This window comes from Lithobates pipiens, unplaced genomic scaffold (assembly GCF_037356315.1).
Source record: "Lithobates pipiens isolate NorthernLeopardFrog02 unplaced genomic scaffold, aLitPip1_a1.2 Scaffold_1, whole genome shotgun sequence".
Taxonomy (NCBI): domain Eukaryota; kingdom Metazoa; phylum Chordata; class Amphibia; order Anura; family Ranidae; genus Lithobates; species Lithobates pipiens.
Window position 1 is genome coordinate 97,093,387 of NW_027507685.1, and position 20,491 is coordinate 97,113,877.

At 49.1% G+C, this 20,491-nt stretch overlaps 1 protein-coding gene across 1 annotated transcript in view; it reads right to left on the reverse strand.

Moving 5' to 3' along the window:
- RBMX2 (RNA binding motif protein X-linked 2) overlaps nt 1–20,491 on the reverse strand; it is a 58,708-nt gene that overhangs the window by 21,131 nt on the left and 17,086 nt on the right. Inside the window, exon 4 of the mRNA XM_077465222.1 lies at nt 2,395–2,524. Within this exon, the coding sequence (XP_077321348.1) occupies nt 2,395–2,524 (130 nt within the window). The remainder of the gene's footprint in view (nt 1–2,394; nt 2,525–20,491) is intronic.

Below are 20,491 nucleotides of genomic sequence, written 5' to 3' on the forward strand. Positions count from 1 at the left end.
CGCAGATCGCCGCCATTACTAGTAAAATAAAAATTATAATAAAAATGATATAAAACGATCCCCTATTTTGTAGACCCTATAAAACTTTTGCGTAAACCAATCAATATACCCAGATTAACTGGTCCAAATCCCAAATTCTCCCCATAGATATAACTGCCCCCACATTGACACAGGCGACACTGCCCCTTGTGCGTACGGATCGGATTAAGTATCTAGGTATACAGTGCTTCTGCTCCCTTGCGGACTACACCCGCCTGAATTTAGAACCACTTTTTCCCCCTTTGAAGTGCAAGACCCAGGTCTGGTCCAGGCTCCCTCTTGGAGTCATGGGACATCTGGGATTTGTAAAGATGATTCTCCTCCCCAAACTGCTTTACATTTTTTGGCATGCTCCAACATATATCCCAGCCCATATGTTCCGTTACATGGAATCGATCCTCAACTCATTCATTTGGGGCTCTTCTAGGCATAAACGAGCCTGGCAGACACTCAAATGCCCTGTCCACCTAGGAGGAGCGGCGTTACCTGACTTAGCAACCTATTATCTGGCTTCCCAGCTCTCCCATCTCTACTACATCAATACTTATGATAAGCTGAGATACTCCACTCTAGTGTGCACAGCGGCCACGGATGTGGTGGCGCACCCCTTCCAGATTATATTTTGCAATCATAGGGGGCTCTCACGTTCGGAGTCCATTCAACACATGATCATACATTATAGCAGGATTTGGCATATGGCGCAGAATATGACTGAGGCCCCCACTCTGCACACTCATACATCTCTATGGGAGAATCCTTCCCTACCTGAGCTGCTGAGTGTGCCAGACTACAAAGTGTGGATATGTAGGGGAATAATATACCTGTCCCAATTATACGGGGTCCATGGCATAAAGACGTTTCAGGTGCTTAAAGAGGAATACGACCTTCCTAACCACGTGCTATTCCTCTACTTAAAGGTCCGCCACGCAGTTCAAACTCAGTTTTGGTGCTCACCTCCACCTCCAGACTCCACGGCCCTAACGGACCTGGTGTTCGGGGATGATTCCAGGAAACTGATCTCTTGTTTTTACGCGCACCTTCTCTCCCCTCGGGCCACAGCTAGGGCTTATCAGCTGAAAACATGGTGGGAGGCTGATATCGGGAGTGTGGAGGACGACCAATGGGGAGATATACTGGCAGTGTCTACGAAAGCATCTCCTAAATTGTCAGACAGACTGACACATCTCTATATACTCCATCGCGCATATGTTATCCCGGGTCGCCTGTCCAAATTTAAACCAGACTCTGATCCCACATGTCCCAGATGTGGAGATGTTAACAGCTCCTTTTACCATCTCATCTGGTCCTGCCCGCCCGTCCAAAGATACTGGGCACAGGTTATTAATTTCTGCATGACCACATGGGCTCCCCCCCTTACACTTTGCCCACGACAGTGTATCCTAGGCCTCCTTCCTCTTCCTGAGGAGGACAAATACCCTAGGACGTTTTTACAGGAGACCCTCTTCGCTGCTAGGATGCAAATAGCCCAGCTGTTGCTTAGGCCTGCCTCCCCTACGATCCAGCAGTGGAAGAGGGCTGTGAATAATGTTTTACCATATAAAAAGGTCATTTACTCCAACCGGGGGTGCCCAGAGAAGTTCCGTAAAATCTGGGACAGATGGATGGAGAGCACTCACAGCTGCACGAGCTAAAGTAAATTTTACATGCTAGGGACAAGCCCGGCTCCCCCTTCAGTTGACAACTGGGCCCTGGATGCTCGGAGAACATGTACTTAACCGCACTCTTGTATGTTGACACTGCGCATGGCAGATTGTGCACTTAGACTTCACATGTCAGACATAAGATGTATATTTTGTTTTTCTCACATGCTAGTTGGTGCTTGTTGCACTGGCTTTTGTGAATATGTGTACTATTATACTTGTTTATATGCTCAATAAACTTCAACTTGGTTAAAAAAAAAGAAAACCAATCAATATACACTTATTGCGATTTCTTTTACCAAAAATATGTAGAAGAATACATAATGGCCTAAACAGAGGAAAAAAAGTTTTTTTTATATATTTTTGGGGGATATTTATTATAGCAAAAAGTAAAATATATATATTTTTTTTTCCAAAATTGTCACTCTTTTTGTTTATAGTGCAAAAAATAAAAACCGCAGAGGTGATCAAATGCCACCAAAAAAAAAAGCTCTATTTGTGGGGAAAAAAAAAAAAGGACGTAAATTTTGTTTGGGTGCGGCGCCGCATGACCAAGCAATTGTCAGTTAAAGTGACGCAGTGCCAAATCTCAAAAAATGGCCCGGTCATTGAGCAGCCAAATCTTCCAGGGCTGAAGTGGTTAAAGTCCCAACAAATTCCCTCTTTTTGTATTAATCAGATGTCATTGTCTCACCTTGATGCCATTCAGATTGTCTACAGCCAGCACTGTGCTTCTCTGATCCTCATAACACAGAAAGCAGAATCCACGAGAGCGCCCGGACTGTTTGTCACGCACCAAATTAATATTCACCACTTCACCGTATCTACAAAGAAAAGCAATAACACAGAATTACAAAGAGATTATAAAGCAGAATTCCAGCAAACTGCTATAGTATACACAGCTGTCATATCCTTATATTTTGCCTTCCCTGGTTCCTCCCTACCAACAATCCTTTACAAGGTGGTACCAAAAAGTTTTAGACTAGCCCGGGTTACAAGAAAGTACTTTATCTATGTGTATTCACAATCACCTTCAAAATAGTCCCCTTTCACAGCTATACAGCTCTTCCAGTGTTCCCGACACTCCTGTAAGTCTTCTTCTTTTCCAAGTGTGTCAAGCACCTTCTGGAGCTCCACAATGGTGTCAAAAGAGCAACCTTTGAGCTGAACTTGGTCGACCTGCCTTGCCTCTCTCAGTTGTGGAGATGATGGGCTCTTCCAATGTGAAGACTGTTGCTGCATCTCAGGGTCGTACCCGTACACCCAAGTTTCATCGCTGGCAACGATCCTCCACATGAAGGATGGGTCATCCATGGCACGCTGATAGAGTTCTTGGCAGACTTCAATGTGGTGTTTCTTCTGCTCCTGGGTCAGCAGCCTGGGAATGAACTTGGCTTCTTTTTTAACAATGTTTGTGATTTCAATGGAATTCTATTTGGAAGTAAAAGAAATGGTATCCTCAATATATATATATTCGACCGATATGGGTTTTTCTCTGGCCGATGCCGATATTTAGAAATCATGGCGGCCGACGGCCGATATATGATGCCGATTTTTTTGGGCCGATATGTTAGGCCAGTTTTTTTTTTTTTTTTATCCCCCTTCATCTCATAAAACCGAACAGACACCTTTCCCACTGGGGCATTTTTTTTTAGGTGCTTTTGGGCTAAAAATAGTGCCTGTAAAGTGCCTGCAAAACGGCTCCCCTGCAGTCTGTGTGACTGTGTGAAAGACCGAGTGCTTTCACACTAAGGCGCTGGCAGGATGTTAAAAAAAAAAAAAAAAGTCCTGCAAGCAGCACTTTTGGAGTGGTGTATACCACTCCTCCACCACTCCTGCCCATTGATATTAACCACTTCAGTTCCGGACCAATAAACACCTTAAGGACCAGAGGTCTTTTTGCAATTTCGCACTGCGCTGCTTTAACTGGTAATTGCGCGGTCATGCAATATTGCACCCAAACGAAATTTGCGTCCTTTTCTTCCCACAAATAGAGCTTTCTTTTGATGGTATTTGATTGCCTCTGCGATTTTTTTTTTTTGCGATATAAATGAAAAAAGAGCGAAAATTTTGAAAAAAAAAGATATTTTCTTCTTTTTGTTATAAGAAAAATCGAATAAACTAAATTTTAGTCATACATTGAGGGCAAAATTTATTCAGCCACATGTCTTTAGTAAAAAAAATGTCAATAAGCGTATTTTTTGGTTTGCGCAAAAGTTATAGCGTCTACAAACTAGAGTACATTTTCTGGAATTTACACAGCTTTTAATTTATGACTGCCGATCTCATTTCTTGAGGTGCTAAAATGGCAGGGCAGTACAAATCCCCCCCAAATGACCCCATTTTGGAAAGTAGACACCCCAAGGAAATTGCTGATGGGTATGTTGAGCCCATTGAATATTTATTTTTTTTGTCCTAAGGGATTGAATAATGACAAAAAAAAAAAAAAAAAAATTTTTTTTACAAAAAGTTGTCACTAAATGATATATTGCTCACACATGCCATGGTTATATGTGAAATGACACCCCAAAATACATTCTGCTGCTTCTCCCGAGTACGGGGATACCACATGTGTGGGACTTTTTGGGAGTCTAGTCGCGCACGGCACCCCGAAAACCAATCACCACCTTCAGGATTTCTAAGGGTGCAAATTTTTGATTTAACTCCTCACTACCTATCACAGTTTCGAAGGCCATAAAATGCCAAAATAGCACAAAACCCCCCCAAATGACCCCATTTTGGAAAGTAGACACCCCAAGCTATTTACTGAGAGGCATGTTGAGTCCATGGAATATTTTATATTTTGCCAAAAGTTGCGGGAATATTACAAACTTTTTTTTTTTTGCACAAAGTTGTCACTAAATGATATATTGCTCACACATGCTATGGGCAGAAGTCAAATTACACCCCAAAATAAATTCTGCTGCTTCTCCCGAGTACGGGGATACCACATGTGGGGGACTTTTTGGGAGCCTAGTTAACTAGCTACCTAGCGACACTAGTGACACTGATGCAGCGTTCAGAAAAATTATCGCTTAGTGACACTGGCAAAAGGGGGTGAAAGGGTTAACTAGCGGAAATCAGGGGGTTAAAACCATTATTGGGTAGTATATCGGGGTACCTAGCGCTATAAAAACCTGGCGGTGAACCTAAAAAAATAACTAGCTACCTAGCGACTGTAGCGACACTAATGCAGCGATCAGAAAAACGATCGCTTAGTGACACTGGCAAAAGGGGGTGAAAGGGTTAACTAGCGGCAATCAGGGGGTTAAAAACATTATTGGGTAGTCTATCGGGGTACCTAGCGATATAAAAACCTGGCGGTGAACCTAAAAAAATAACTAGCTACCTAGCGACACATGCAGCGATCAGAAAAATGATCGCTTAGTGACACTGGCAAAAGGGGGTGAAAGGGTTAACTAGCGGCAATCAGGGGGTTAAAAACATTATTGGGTAGTATATCGGGGTACCTAGCGCTATAAAAACCTGGCGGTGAACCTAAAAAAATAACTAGCTACCTAGCGACTGTAGCGACACTAATGCAGCGATCAGAAAAACGATCGCTTAGTGACACTGGCAAAAGGGGGTGAAAGGGTTAACTAGCGGCAATCAGGGGGTTAAAAACATTATTGGGTAGTATATCGGGGTACCTAGCGATATAAAAACCTGGCGGTGAACCTAAAAAAATAACTAGCTACCTAGCGACACTAGCGACACATGCAGCGATCAGAAAAATGATCGCTTAGTGACACTGGCAAAAGGGGGTGAAAGGGTTAACTCTAGGGGCAATCAGGGGGTTAAATCTTTATTGGGGGGTGATAGGGGGCTACCCTGGACCTAACACTAACTGTCCTGACAGTTTTTACTGTCACAACTGACACTGAATGCATTGATCAGTAAAGAAATGATCAATGCAATCAGTGACACTGTGACTGGGGGGGGAGGGGGGGCGGGGGGGGTTTGTGTGCCTGTGTGTACCTACATGTCAGTGTAGTGTTCGTGCAGACTTACTTTTACTCTTCTCCTCGTAGTCCGGTCAAAAAGACCGCCCCGAGGAGAATGACATCACTTCCTCCTTCCTGTGTAAACAATACACAGGGGAGGAAGCTTCTCATTGGCCAGGAGCGATCCAGAGGGGGTGGCCGAAAACGAACGGCCATCCCCTCATCACGGAGCGCTCCTGGACCGAATCGGACCGCCGTAACCAGCGGGAGGGGGTCCGATGGGACCCCCCACCCGCTGGAAGGCAATCACGTAGATGTACGTGATTATGCCTGCCTGTGCCATTGTGCTGACGTACAATGGCAATATGGCGGTCCTCAAGTGGTTAATGGGCACCGCTGCCGAAGCGCCTGCAATGTGATTTGGCAGCAGTGCTTCACGGGCGCATTTAACCTCTTCTTCGGCCGCTAGCTGGATAAAATGCGCCCCACTAGCAGCCGAATAGCACCGCTAAAATGACAGTAAAGCGCTGCTAAAACTAGCAGCATTTTACCATCAACTCCTGCCAGCTCCAGTGTGAAAGCAGCCTATAAAATAAAAACAGGTAGTCAAAACTTTTGGATGAAAAAAAAAATAAAAAATGGTCTAACTTTACTGTTTTTTTTTTAAATCATTTAGTGTTTTTTTTTCCCCAAAAAATTGCATTTGAAAGACCTCTGCGCGTCCTCCCTAAGAGGTGATCGCTCAGCACGGGCCGCACCAGCGTAGCGACCTACCGTGAGTCACAGAGGAGCAGAGTGAAGCGTGACATGGTGCCAAAACTATATCTTTCTAAGCCCACAGGGGGGTGGGAGGGCCGGAGAGGTTTGAGCCATGGAGACGCTGCCTGCAAGCCATGGACTCCCTGTTCCCAGACCTGGGGGAGCGGTGACAGCTATTCTCATTGAGGGGGCTGGATGCCGTTCTCCACGGGGGGAGCGGGAGATGCCGGCCAATGGGCAAGCGCTCATCATCACGGACACTTCCCGCACTCCGGATATTGAAGGTCTTGATGTACACAGATTGAACAGACTGATCTTACCTGGGAGAACCGCTCAATTTGATAACAGTACCTTCTCACTGGGGGGGGGGAGCTCAGTTATGCAGTCTGGGAGGGGGGCTGGGGGGCACGGGGTTAAGTTGGGAGGATATATAGTCACTGCACCGGTGAATCTCTGCGCTGTTCCTGCAAGTGCAGGTGATGGGAGAAGGGTGGAGTTGATGTCTGTTGTGCTAAGCTTTAGAGTCTAGACAAATGTTCCCTTATGTGTTGAATGCATGTTACCTCACTTGAGATAACGGTTTAAGCGGTCAGGGGGCGCAGGATGGTACCGGGAGCTCGTTTGTAGAGCCCTGCCCTCCCCCGTCCCCCACTTAGGATTGCGTAATCACTCGGGGTGCAATTTGCCCTTGAGTCGTTACTACGCAGCTACCGTGTATTTACACGGCCTCGGGCTGTTTAGGGTGAGGATTAGCATCTTTTCTCTTATTATTATTCTCAGACTCCCTTGATCGGACGACTTTTTTCTCTCTAATTCTTTCGTTTCGCTCTCTATCTCTCTAGTTCTTTCTGCCCCTACTGGTAGACTAACCCTGCTTTTCCCTACCTCTCCCCGTCCCGTTCCCCCTCGTCCCGACCTCAGACATGACACTTGACGCGCTAAATGTGTTGTCGCTAAATGCCCGAGGGCTGGAGGCGCCTGAGAAATGACGGATGTTACTCGCAGAACTTAAAAGAACGACGGCCGATATCGCGTTTATACAAGAGACGCACTTTAGAACAGACAAACTAAATTACTTGCAAAACAAATATTTCCCCTTGACGTTTCATTCTACTAACCCAAAAACCAAATCCAGAGGAGTGTCTATACTGATCTCTAAGAATGTTCCTTGGCGTACTCAGGCGACCTTGGTGGACCCGGCGGGGCGTTTTCTATTCCTCAGGGGGCTGATAGGAGAACTACAAATTACCCTGGCTACAGTCTATGCCCTCAACGATGGTCAGGCAGTGTTCCTGGAAAGAACGCTGAGTAAACTCCAAACCTTTCAACAAGGCCACCTACTGCTGGGAGGAGACTTTAACGCACCGTTACTACCGTCCATAGACACGTCTACGGGTAAATCATCCCTCCCACCAAGCCACCTTAACCACATCGCCAAATGTTTCCACAGGAACCAACTGATTGACATATGGAGGTTACAACACTCTGGGGAAAAGGACTATACGTTCTATTCTTCCCCACATAAAGTCTACACTAGAATAGACTATTTCTTGATTCCCCATGGTAACCTACACGCAGTGCGCGACACTACGATTGGCAATATCATGTGGTCTGACCATGCCCCGATCCTTATGATTTACTCACTGACTGACTGCACCCCACGCTGGCACCATTTTTGGCGACTTAATGAGAGCCTGCTGCAGACTCCGGAGGTTCTGACAGAGATTACTAGGGAATTGGATCTATACTTCCAAACGAACGACAACCCAGACTGTGACCCCAGCATACTGTGGGAGGTCCACAAACCAGTTATTAGGGGCATTCTGATTAAACACGGGGCACGCATAAAGAGGGAACGGACGTGACAACTGACTGAGCTTCTACAGAAGCTGGGCTCATTGGAGGCCCCGCATAAACATGCTCCCTCCCTTGTCCTAGAGGCGGACTTGGCAGCTATCAGAGGACAGATTAACGACCTACTACTGTATAAAACTAAGGCGGCACTACAATTTTGCCGCAAGGTGAACTACGAAGCTGGGAGAAAATGTGGGAAACTGCTAGCGAAACAAGTAAGGGAACACAAACTCTCCTCCTACATCCCCAAGGTGACCAGAACTGACGGACAACCTGTGACCCTCCCAGAACAGATAGCTCAGGAATTCAGGGAATTTTATTCCCAACTCTATAACTTGCGGACACCGGAGGCACCTCCCACGGCCATGGAGGAATACATTTGCGCGTCCCACATTCCGACACTACCCGCCGAACTCGGGGAGGAGTTGGACTCCCCTATTACCCTTATAGGAGTTACAAAAAGCGCCAAGCGAGATGAAACCAGGGAAGGCCCCTGGCCCGGATGGTTTTACCACGCAATATTATAGGACGCTCCTACCGGTTTTGGGCCCACGGCTAATTCAACTATTGCCTAGAGGCGATTCAGTTCGCATTGTGCGCTATACAAGTATTTCATTCATTCAACAATTCCAGGCCTTAGACTCGGGTTCGGACTTTGCGAAAGACACGCTTAAAGCCCACATATCGCTAATTCATAAAGACGGAAAAGACCCCACAGCCTGTGGAAGCTACAGGCCCATTTCACTCCTAAATGTGGACCTTAAATTATATACCATATTCAGAATATATTCCATCTAGATCAAGTGGGATTTATACCCTCCAGAGAGGCGAGGGATAGCACGACTAAAGTATTAAATTTAATACATATAGCTCGTACTAACGGGACCCCGTGCGTTTTTCTAAATACGGACGCGGAGGCGTTTGACTGTGTGAATTGGTCGCTCATGTTCTCCGTTCTAAGACATGTCGGGCTGGGAGAGACTATGCTACGCCGAGTGGCGAATATTTATTCAAACCCCACGGTCCAAGCTAAAGCAAATGGGATCCTATCTGATCCCTTCCAGATTAAGAATGGGACGCGATAGGGGTGTCCGCTATCCCCCTTACTATTTGCCATCTCCCTGGAACCTTTCCTGGCCACAATCAGGCGGAACCCGGACGTCTGGGGTGTGCAGGTAGGGCGGACACAACACAAAATATCGGCATATGCAGATGACCTTCTGTTTTCAATAACGAACCCGACTATATCGTTACCAAATTTATTCAAACAATTTGAGATTTGTGGTAGTTTATCTAATCTAAAGATCAATTTTAAAAAATCAGAGGCAATGGGGATAAATATACCCTCGACCACACTGGAAAGACTGAAAGTGGAATTTCAGTTCAAATGGACAACGACCGCATTGACATACCTAGGCACGAAAATCCCATCTGATCCATCCCAAATATATGAATTGAATTTTCTGCCTTTGCTATCTGAGACTAGATCGCTATTAGCTAAATGGCAGACGGACCTACACTCCTGGTTCGGGAGATGTAACTTATTAAAGATGAGCATACTTCCAAAGTATCTCTACCTATTCCAGGTGCTCCCTATCCATATCCCAAAGGCATTCTTCCTACGGGTCCAGTCGATGTTTATGGACTTTGTCTGGGCACACAAACGACCTTGAATCCCACACACGCAATTAACTATGCCTAAACGTTGCGGCGGTATAGCGCTCCCAGATGTTAGGGGATACTACATTGCAGTGCAATTGGGGAGAGTGATCGACTGGCAACGACATGGGACATTAAAGTTATGGACACAGATAGAGCAGGAGCAAAATCGATTATCCCATTGAATAGAGCACTTTGGTGCTGGGAAGCAATACCACCTACCCTTAAGACGCACCCCTTGATAGGGAACACACAGAGTGCGCGAAAGCTGTTATTCGGATACACCAAACGACCAAGTCATCACCATTGACCCCCATTTTGGGGAACCCGGGTTTCCGACCAGGCCTGACATCCGCATATTTCCAATCTTTACGAGACTCGGATAAGGTCGTCGCGTCTAAATTTGTAGTAGGAGATAGATGGCCAATGATAGCAGAGCTCACTGACCAGCTAGGATGTTTCCACCTTACGTTCTGGCCGGCCATGCAATTACACCACTTCCTTCAAACTCTGAAGGAACCGAGTGCATATGCTTTTACAAGGGTAACAGAATTTGATGGCGCCCAAATTGCCCTCTTACCGGATGTCTCGAGGAGGACCCTCCAGATGCGTAGATGTATGAAACCATTGCTTGAGAGACTCAATGAACGGGGGATCACTTACAAGTGGGGTCACCCATTCCACTTGATTGTACGCAAAGATGGAAGAACATATGCCCTCCGGCATCCCGCAGATGTTCCGGACTTCCTCAGGTCGCTTGGGCTACCTGCTCTATGACTACCCAACTGGTTTGTTCTACCGACTGGCAACGAAAACCCACCAGCAAGCAATACAGCTAGACCCCAGAGGTCACGTCGCAACCGTCGTACTCAGCGCAGACGACCGCAAGATCCTCAAGACAACGAACCCTGATTAGTGTCTTCAGTGCTTGTCGCTTACCCCTTTTTCTTTTTTTTATTCTTCTTCTTCCCACAGAATCAGCATGCTCGCAACAAAACCACAGAGATTAACTCTAACCACTGACAACGGCAAGCTTCGCAGGACGTTGAACCGTGAGCTCCCGGTCTAAGACTGGAATACTTATGTTCGCTCCCCTTTTACTTCCCCCCCCCCCCCCTTTGGCTCGCTTCTTTTATTTTTGATGATTGGGTTAGACTTGGAACACAGATCTTCCCTATAGGAGCGGGTCTTCCTCACGGGGCTGTGGGTGTACCTCCCGGCCACCCCATGACTAGTAGAAGTACGAGCTCCCTCAGGATATTCCACTCGGCCTGACTAAACTATTAACCACGACCTGTGGGCCCCAATTTTCTTCAATGGGAGTCAGCATTGGGTTGGAGGGGGAGGGGGTGGGGGCCTGGAGACTGCCTGGTTGGACCTACACATAGAGGTGATCCAAGGGGGGTCCGGCCCATTTAGCCTTTACAGTTACATAGGAGAGGTCCCCCCCACTTCTGGGGGCCTTACCAGATTGAGGGTCTGGCTTCAAGACGGGTTGGACGGGGGTATGCCCGGGCTGGGAGACCACCCATTGTTGGTGCTTGGGGCTGGGGGGGGTGCCTCTACGGGACATTCCGGTGGAGACTAGATTGGGGTTCCCCTGGTCGGGATCCGCCTGGGTGGCTTCTGGGGACCCTCCTCCTGCTGGCACAGGGCATTAGCACAAGAGTTGGGGTACATACCCTCAGCTTTACTACGACGGGGGCTCTCGGCCCAATCAGGGAAGACAGCTCACCATGGTTGGTGCTCTACCTCCCTCCCCCCCCTCTTTTTTTTGTGAGCTCGGGGTATGCCCTATACGATGTTAACTGTTCTTACAAATGTATGGAATGGGACACGGTGCTGGTCCACATTGAGACGTCACACATTCGGGCATGTGGTCCTGGAGATGGGGGCACGGCTGGCTCCCACTGGGCTCTAGCCCCTGGGGGCAAGCGGTCTCCCCACCTAATAATGCTGTTAGGAATGTACTATGGTGGGTGAAGAAAGTTATATTTTTGAGGTCGTTCAGAGAATGAAGTTGAAATGCTGATTAATGGTTAATGTAATATATTGTATAGCCTCCTGTTGCTGTGTCCATATTGAGTAGCGGCTTAATCCTAAGCAATCGCTGAAAAGTTAGCCTACATTTGGAGTAACTGGAGGAGCCCTGTGCTTCCGGGGGCCTGACCCCAGAAGTGCCCTACCGCTCCCCCCACTAGGCCTCTGCTGCCATGATTGGCAGTAGTCCTCCGTTTGGAGATTTAGTTTTCTCCCAATTCTCCCCCCTTACCTTCCTTTTCTCTATCCTCCCAGTGTTGGACCCCCTCTAAGCCTCTCACCAACTCTTCTTTCCAGCTCTCCTAACCCTCCCCTTTCCCATCCTTCCCTTACACGCCAACTACCGCCCCAGCGCCTGGGGGAACCCGCCGGCCCAGCTCTGCCCTGGCCGAGATGTCTTTGAAAGTAGTTTCCTGGAATGTGAAGGACTTGAATGTCCCAGAGAAGCGATCCAGCTGCCTCACAGACCTCTGGAGACAAAGGCCACAGGTGGTATTCTTGCAGGAGACCCATTTTCGGGCAGACAAGATCCCTAAACTTACCAGTAGGCGCTTCTCAACAGTGTACCACAGTGCATCGTCTTCCTCAAAATCGAAGGGCACGAGTATCCTCCTGGCCAACACTTTGCCCTGGCAGCTGAAGGACCTCCAAGCCGATGGTGACGGCAGATACCTTTTTGTTAAGGGTACACTACAGTCGCAGACCTATACCTTCGCGAACCTCTATCTGCCGAACGTGGACCAATTGCCGTTGCTGGAATCATGCTTGACCGCCCTGGCCTCCTCAGAGGGTACACTGGTGCTGGGGGGAGATCTCAACCTCACCATTGACCCTCGGAGGGACCCCTCGACAGGATCTTCGGCCCTCTCCCAGAGAGCCCGAAACCGAGTTAGGGATCTGTTGCACTCATATCGTTTGGTAGACATCTGGCACATCCTTCATCTGCAAGAGAGGGATTACACCTTCTTCTCGCCAGTACATGGCTCCTACTCCAGGATAGACCTCTTCTTGGTCTCCAATGCGACGATCCCGGGACTCAGATTGGGCATATTGCGCTCTCAGATCACGCCCCGATCTCCATAACCCTAGCCATGCAGCGCCCCACAACACCAAAGGCTACATGGCGGCTAAACTAATCCCTTATGCAGGACCCAGAGGTTAGAGCAGACATTGTGCGAGAGCTTGGACTCTTCGAGAGTAACAGACTCGGTTCCTAATCCCCTAACTATTTGGTCAGCACACAAATGCACACAGCACACAAATGCTACATAAGGGGCATATTCATAAAACATGGCCACAGGCTTAAAGTGGCCAAAGAGAAAACATTGGCGGAGCTGCTGTTAAAGCTTCACGAATGCGAAAAACGCCACAAAACCCAGCCAGATAGGGATCTTGAGGTAGAAGTAACTACCCTCCGTGAGCAGATCAGAGAGCACTCTTTGTCCCATTCCAGGAATAACCTTTGGAAGGTACGCAGAACCTTTTATGAGTTTGGAGATAAATGCAGTAGAACTTTAGCGAATGCCATACGAACCCAACGTAACCTTTCTTATATCCCGGCCCTGTCTACTTCCACGGGAACTAAAATCTATGACTCGGCGGAAATGGCGGAGTCTTTCTGGGCTTTTTACGAAGCACTTTATAACCTACATTCACACCCCCCCGGGAGATCGGCCCCAGAGTAGCCTTGCAGCCATAGAGGCATACTTGGAAGCGGCGGACTTGCCCTCGCTCAATGAAGAAGAGGCGGACCTACTGTCACAGCCGATAACCGCAGATGAACTCACAAATGCGCTGGCTAGAGCTCCAAAGGGGGAAGGCACCTGGCCCCGACGGCTTCACAAACTCTTATTACAAAAATTTCCACAGTCAGTTGGCAACCCACTTCGTCTCTGCCTTTAAACGCAATATTGGATGCTCATGCTGTCCCGCCAGACCTGCTGCAAGCCAACATCTCCGTAATTCCAAAACCAGAGAAGGATCCGCTTCTCTGTGCAAGCTATAGGCCTATTTCCCTGTTAAATTGCGACCTGAAATTGTTTACTAAAATACTGGCCGAACGGATAGGCTCTGTCCTCCAGCGTATAATCCCTTTAGACCAAGTCGGCTTCATCCATAACAGAGACACGGGACAACACGATTAGGACGTTTAATGTCGTGGCTAGGGCCAAACACCTTAATATACCTTTCCTCCTCGTCGACCGACGCCGAAAAGGCATTTGATAGAGTGAATTGGACTTTCCTATTAGCCACTCTGCGACGCCTCGGAATGCCAGCCTCCATTCTGTCCTGGGTATTGGCCATTTACTCTTGTCCTTCCGCAACAGTCAGAGTGAATGGGGTAGCCTCCAACCCTTTTAAGATCAGCAATGGGACGAGGTAGGGATGCCCTCTTTCCCCACTTCTGTTCATAATCGCCTTAGAGCCTTTGTTACAACACATAAGGCTCAATCCGGATATTAAAGGACTTGAAACGAGCGCATACCACCACAAAATTGCGGCCTATGCAGACGATCTGTTTTACATCTCAAATCCCCACATCTCGATACCAATCTTGTTAGCAGAATTACGCCAATACGGGTTGCTCTCGGACTTTAAAATTAACCTCCAGAAATCAGAAGCATCTGAACGTTTCCCTATCCCCTAGCTCCCGGGCTGCCCTAAGTGACAACTTTCCCTTCAGGTGGTCGCCCCGGGCAATCAAATATTTAGGCACCAGAATTCCCGCAAAATTGCACCTCATCTACCAACTAAATTTCCAACCTCTCCTGAACACCTTCGCCTTAGACCTAGAGAGGTGGAAGTGCTTGGCTATCTCCTGGTTCGGTAGAAGCAACGTATTAAAGATGAACATCATGCCAAGATTGCTATACCTCTTACAGGCTCTACCGGTAAGGATTCCACGGACCTTCTTCCGTAAACTGCGCACGATCTTTGTGAAGTATATATGGCAGGGCAAGCCAGCACGGCTTAAAAGCTCCTTATTACACCGACCAAAACTCAGAGGGGGGTTGGGTCTTCCTGACCCGGACCTATACTGCACGGCGGTCCACATGAACAGGGTGGTAGACTGGTGTCGGCATAAAACACACAAGTTGTGGATTAGTCTAGAACAGGAATCAGTACCGTCTCCTCTTGAAGGCCCAATCTCTCCCCTCCCCACCCGCTAATTGGACCCACTCTACAGGAGCTTCACAGATACTTTAGAATTGCAAATACGCCAAGTTTTCCCTCTCCACTGACACCTATAATTGGACATCCAGACTTTGGGCCGGGTCTCTCTGACCGGACATTTAGGCTTCACCCAGAGCAGAGCATAGTTAGAGCCTCCTCGTTTTGTGGTCCATCAGACTGGGGGAACCTTTCAAATATATATCCTAGCTTTGGCTTATCCGGCCTGGGGGGTTGGAGGCTCTTACAATTTTCGCACTTTCTCAGATCCCTGCCGGTAAATGGGAGCTTCCGCAGACCGCTTACACCCTTTGAGGAACTGTGTCTGGGAGAGGGTCCAGTACGGAAATCCTTGTCCTACTCATACAATATCTTGCAGACCAACTCCTCCCTAGACGATCCCCCGTATCTGAGGAAGTGGGAAAGGGACCTCAAGGTCCAGTTTACAACAGATCAAAAAAATAGAATCCTCTTTTTTGTGCACAAGTCCTCCCTTTGTAGCAAATACCAAGAGATCTCCTACAAGGTACTTACGCGCTGGTATAGGACCCCCCCCCCCCCCCCCGTGTTAGCCTCCATATTCCCGGGACACAGTCCTCTATGTTGGAGATGTGGCACTCAGACTGGCACAATACTCCACATCTTCTGGGAATGTGAAGTGCTGACGCTCTTCTGGCGGCAGGTGCTGGGAATGATCCACAAACTCACTGAAGTGGATCTCAAGGACAACCCAGCGGCAATACTACTGAACCTGACCCCAATGTCCAGTAAGCGCTACCGCAAATCCCTGCTGAAGCACCTCTTGAATGCAGCAAGGGTGTGTATTCCCAGTATGTGGAAGCAACGGTCCCCCCCGACAGTAACGCAGTGGTTTTCTAGGATCAATGACATACAGCGGATGGAACGCCTTACGGCTGCTTTGGGGGAGAGAGAGGAGGAACACGGTGCACGGTGGATGCACTGGGAACTGTTTAGATACTCAGACAATTACAAGTCCTACACTTAGAAAGGCAGTCTTTTGGCAGATTGGGCCTTGGGTCGGCGGCCCCCCATTGGTGCTTCATCCTCACCCCTCCCCGCTTACTCCCCCACCCTTACTCCCCTTTCTCTCTGCTATTTCTTTTCCCTCACAAGACACCACTGGTGTCGCCCATCTTTTTTCCCCTAAAAGTGAAAGTACTCTAGAATGCATTACCCCAGATTAGCGCCACTCCCATATCTTGAGGAGTGAGCGCCAAAGCCTAAGTAAGAAGAAGACTAGTCCCAGTTGCTTAATTCAAGACATCTAGTAATCTGATTTACTGTGCAAGACTAACCTTCCCCCCTGGAGGGTTTCCATTCACGATAATAGCGCATATGCAGCGCAGGTTACTAGGCGAAGTGTTTCGGATACCTTGATATTCCCTCCCAGACAAAGGATGGCCTTGCTTGCTCTGGTTGCAATCCTAGATAACTATAGTTAAAATCTTTTAGTCACAGCTACTAGGGTGACAAGCAAGTTTAGATGGATGGTCATAAATGTATACTTAGAGTTGCATAGGTTTGTGGGACTATCTATTGAAAGTTACAGATGATTGTCTTGTCGTCAACTCTTTATATCTGTATATTCAGCATTCTTTAACTTGTTGCTGACCGCCGGCTGTCAAATGACGGCCAGGCGGCGCAGCTCTCGTGGCGGGAGGCCGTCATATGACGGCCTCGCGTTTAAACAGGGTATGCGCGCGATCGTGCGCGCGCATCCCCGTTCCCTCGGTGGCGGCGTGTCACGGAGACACCGCTCACCACCGAGGGTGGTAAACAGCCATTGGTCATGGCTGTTTACCACGTGATCGGCCGTGATGAAGTCACGGCCGATCACAGCTAGAGCTCGTCGCCTGTAAACGGCGCATACGCGGGATCGGGAGCGCGCTGCTCGTTCACAGCGGTGGCGGCGTGTTCCCCGGGAACACTGCTCGTCACCGATGCCGGTAAACAGCCATTGGCTGGCTGTTTATCCATGTGATCGACTGTGAACCTTTCACAGCCGATCACTAAATGTAAACACAGAGCGGTAACTGACTGTTACCAGCTCTTCTCTCCTCACACACAGTTTCCAGTGTGAGGAGAGAAGAGCCTGGAGCAGTGAGTTATCGATCTGTGTTCTGTAGTGTCTACACCAACACCACACTTGTCAGATCGCCCCCCCCCCCCCCCCCCCACTGTCATCTGTCACCCAACAGTCACCCAATAAAGTGAACCTGTCACATAGGAGACTGCCATCAGTGACCGTCAGCGGTGCACTTGTCACCCATCACCTGTCACCCATCAGTGACCGCCAGCTGTCGCCCGTCACCCACCAGTGACCGCCAGCTGTCACCCGTCACCCACCAGTGACCGCCAGCTGTCACCCGTCACCCACCAGTGACCGCCAGCTGTCACCCGTCACCCACCAGCGACCGCCAGCTGTCACCCGTCACCCACCAGCGACCGCCAGCTGTCACCCGTCACCCACCAGCGACCGCCTGCAGTCAGCCATCAGTGACCGCCAGCTGTCGCCCGTCACCCACCAGTGACCGCCAGCTGTCGCCCGTCACCCACCAGTGACCGCCAGCTGTCGCCCGTCACCCACCAGTGACCGCCAGCTGTCGCCCGTCACCCACCAGTGACCGCCAGCTGTCGCCCGTCACCCACCAGTGACCGCCAGCTGTCGCCCGTCACCCACCAGTGACCGCCAGCTGTCGCCCGTCACCCACCAGTGACCGCCAGCTGTCGCCCGTCACCCACCAGTGACCGCCAGCTGTCGCCCGTCACCCACCAGTGACCGCCAGCTGTCGCCCGTCACCCACCAGTGACCGCCAGCTGTCGCCCGTCACCCACCAGTGACCGCCAGCTGTCACCCGTCACCCACCAGTGACCGCCAGCTGTCACCCATCAGCCACCGCCTGCAGTCAGCCATCAGTGACCGCCAGACATCACCCGTCACCCATCAGTGACCGCCAGCTGTCGCCCGTCACCCACCAGTGACCGCCAGCTGTCACCCGTCACCCACCAGTGACCGCCAGCTGTCACCCATCAGTGACCGCCAACTGTCACCCGTCACCCATCAGCCACCGCCTGCAGTCAGCCATCAGTGACCGCCAGACATCACCCGTCATCCATCAGTGACCACCAGACGTCACCCATCAGCCACCGCCAGGCGTCACCCATCAGTGACCGCCAGACATCAACCGTCACCCATCAGTGACCGCCAGACTTCACCCGCCATCCATCAGCCACCACCAGCCGTCACACATCAGTGACCGCCATCTATCGCCTGTCACCCATCAGTGACCGCCAGCCATCACCTTTCACCCATCAGTGACCACCAGCCATTGCCCGTCACCCATCAGTGACCGCCAACCATCACCCTCCACCCATCAGTCACCGCCAGCCATCAGTGACCGCCAGCCATCACTCATCACCTGTCACCCATCAGTGACCGCCAGCCATCAACCGCCACCCATCGTGACTGCCAGCCATCAGTGACCATCACCCATCAGTGACCATCACCCATCAGTGATTGCCAGCCATCAGTGACCATCACCCGTCACAATCCATGGCCTGTCACACCGTCATCACCTGCCACCCATCGCACAGCCCATCAGTGAACGTCACCTGTCACACAGCCATCAGCGCCATGGCCAGAAGAGTATACACCAGCGAGGAGGCGTTCCAGATCCTCTCCATGACCGATGAGAGCAACGGGGAATTCTCATCAGATTCCAATTCCGATTCTGATTCCGAATCAAATTCGTCATTTAACCCGAATAGTGAATCGGAAATTGATTCGGAGGAAGAATGGGTCCCTCCTAAAAGGGCAAGGCCCTCTGAAAACCAGGATTATATTCCCAGGCCCAGTACCAGCGCTGCTGTCAGCGTTAGGCCCCGGGATCAAATGCCTAGTACCAGCTTTGCCGCCGGCGATGGGCCTCACCAACAATTGCCCAGACCCAGTACCAGTGCTGGCACATCACGCCTGAGTACCAGCATAGGAAATTCCAATCCGACTACTAGAGTGTCACATCCCCCAAGAGCCAGGGCCTCTACATTTATGCCAGATGGTCTTGCCAACCCAACATGGCTGCCTTCCAACTCGGCATCACCAATTATTCCCCCTTTCACAGCACAGCCAGGTGTGCAGACCAACACCCAAAATTTTTCAGAGATCGATTTTGTTCATCTGTTTTTGCCCGACACATTTCTGCAATTAGTTGTGGACCAGACAAATTTATATGCCCAGCAGTATATTGCCAATAACCCCCACTCATCATATGCCCGTCCCTTTGAGTGGCGAGATCTCAATTTGGAGGAGTTCAAAATTTTTATGGGCCTCACCCTGAACATGGGGATAACAAAAAAAAATGAAGGACATGCCTATTGGTCCACCCAACCCATCCACCACATGGCTATTTATTCTGCCGAAATGTCCAGGTCCCGATACAAGAAGATAATGCGATTTCTTCACTTTAGCGACAACACCGAGTGCCTTCCCCACAATCATCCAAATTATGACAAGTTATATAAACTTCGCCCACTGATACATTTCTTTTCCCAACAATTTGCAGAACTCTATGTCCCCGATCAAAATATATGTGTCGATGAGTCCCTGGTACCCTTTTCAGGCCGGCTAGGAATAAAGCAATATATACCTAGCAAAAGGGCCAGATACGGAATAAAATTATACAAACTTTGTGAGAGAGCCACGGGATATCTGTATGCGTTCCGCATATATGAAGGAAGAGATTCCCAGCTCCAGCCCCCTGAGTGCCCGGCCTACATGGGCACAACTGGAAAGATTGTATGGGACCTGGCATACCCACTTCTGAACAAAGGATATCACATATACCTTGACAACTTTTACACCAGCCTGCCCCTTTTCAGACACTTATACATTGCAAAAACCCTGGCCTGCGGAACCTGCAGAAAAAATAGAAAGGGCTTCCCACAATCACTGGCAAACAAAAAGCTGCGAAGGGGGGAAAGAGCATCACTGAGATGCAACGAAGTGCTGGCCTTGAGGTGGAAGGATAAAAGGGACGTGTACATGATGTCCACCATCCATGAGGACACTACAATTGATGTTCAAAGAAGACGAGGTCCCACTGAAAAGCCAACGTGTGTCCAAGATTATAATCTCTACATAGGGGGAGTGGATTTCAACGATCAAATGATTCAGCCCTATTTGTCAATAAGGAGGTCCCGATTCTGGTACAAGAAAGTAGCAATCTATCTAATCCATTTGGCCATTTATAATTCCTACATAGTCTACACCAAATCCATGGAAAGCCCCGCCCCCTTCCTAAAATTCATCGAAGAAGTTGTCATGTCCCTCATCTATCACCAAAG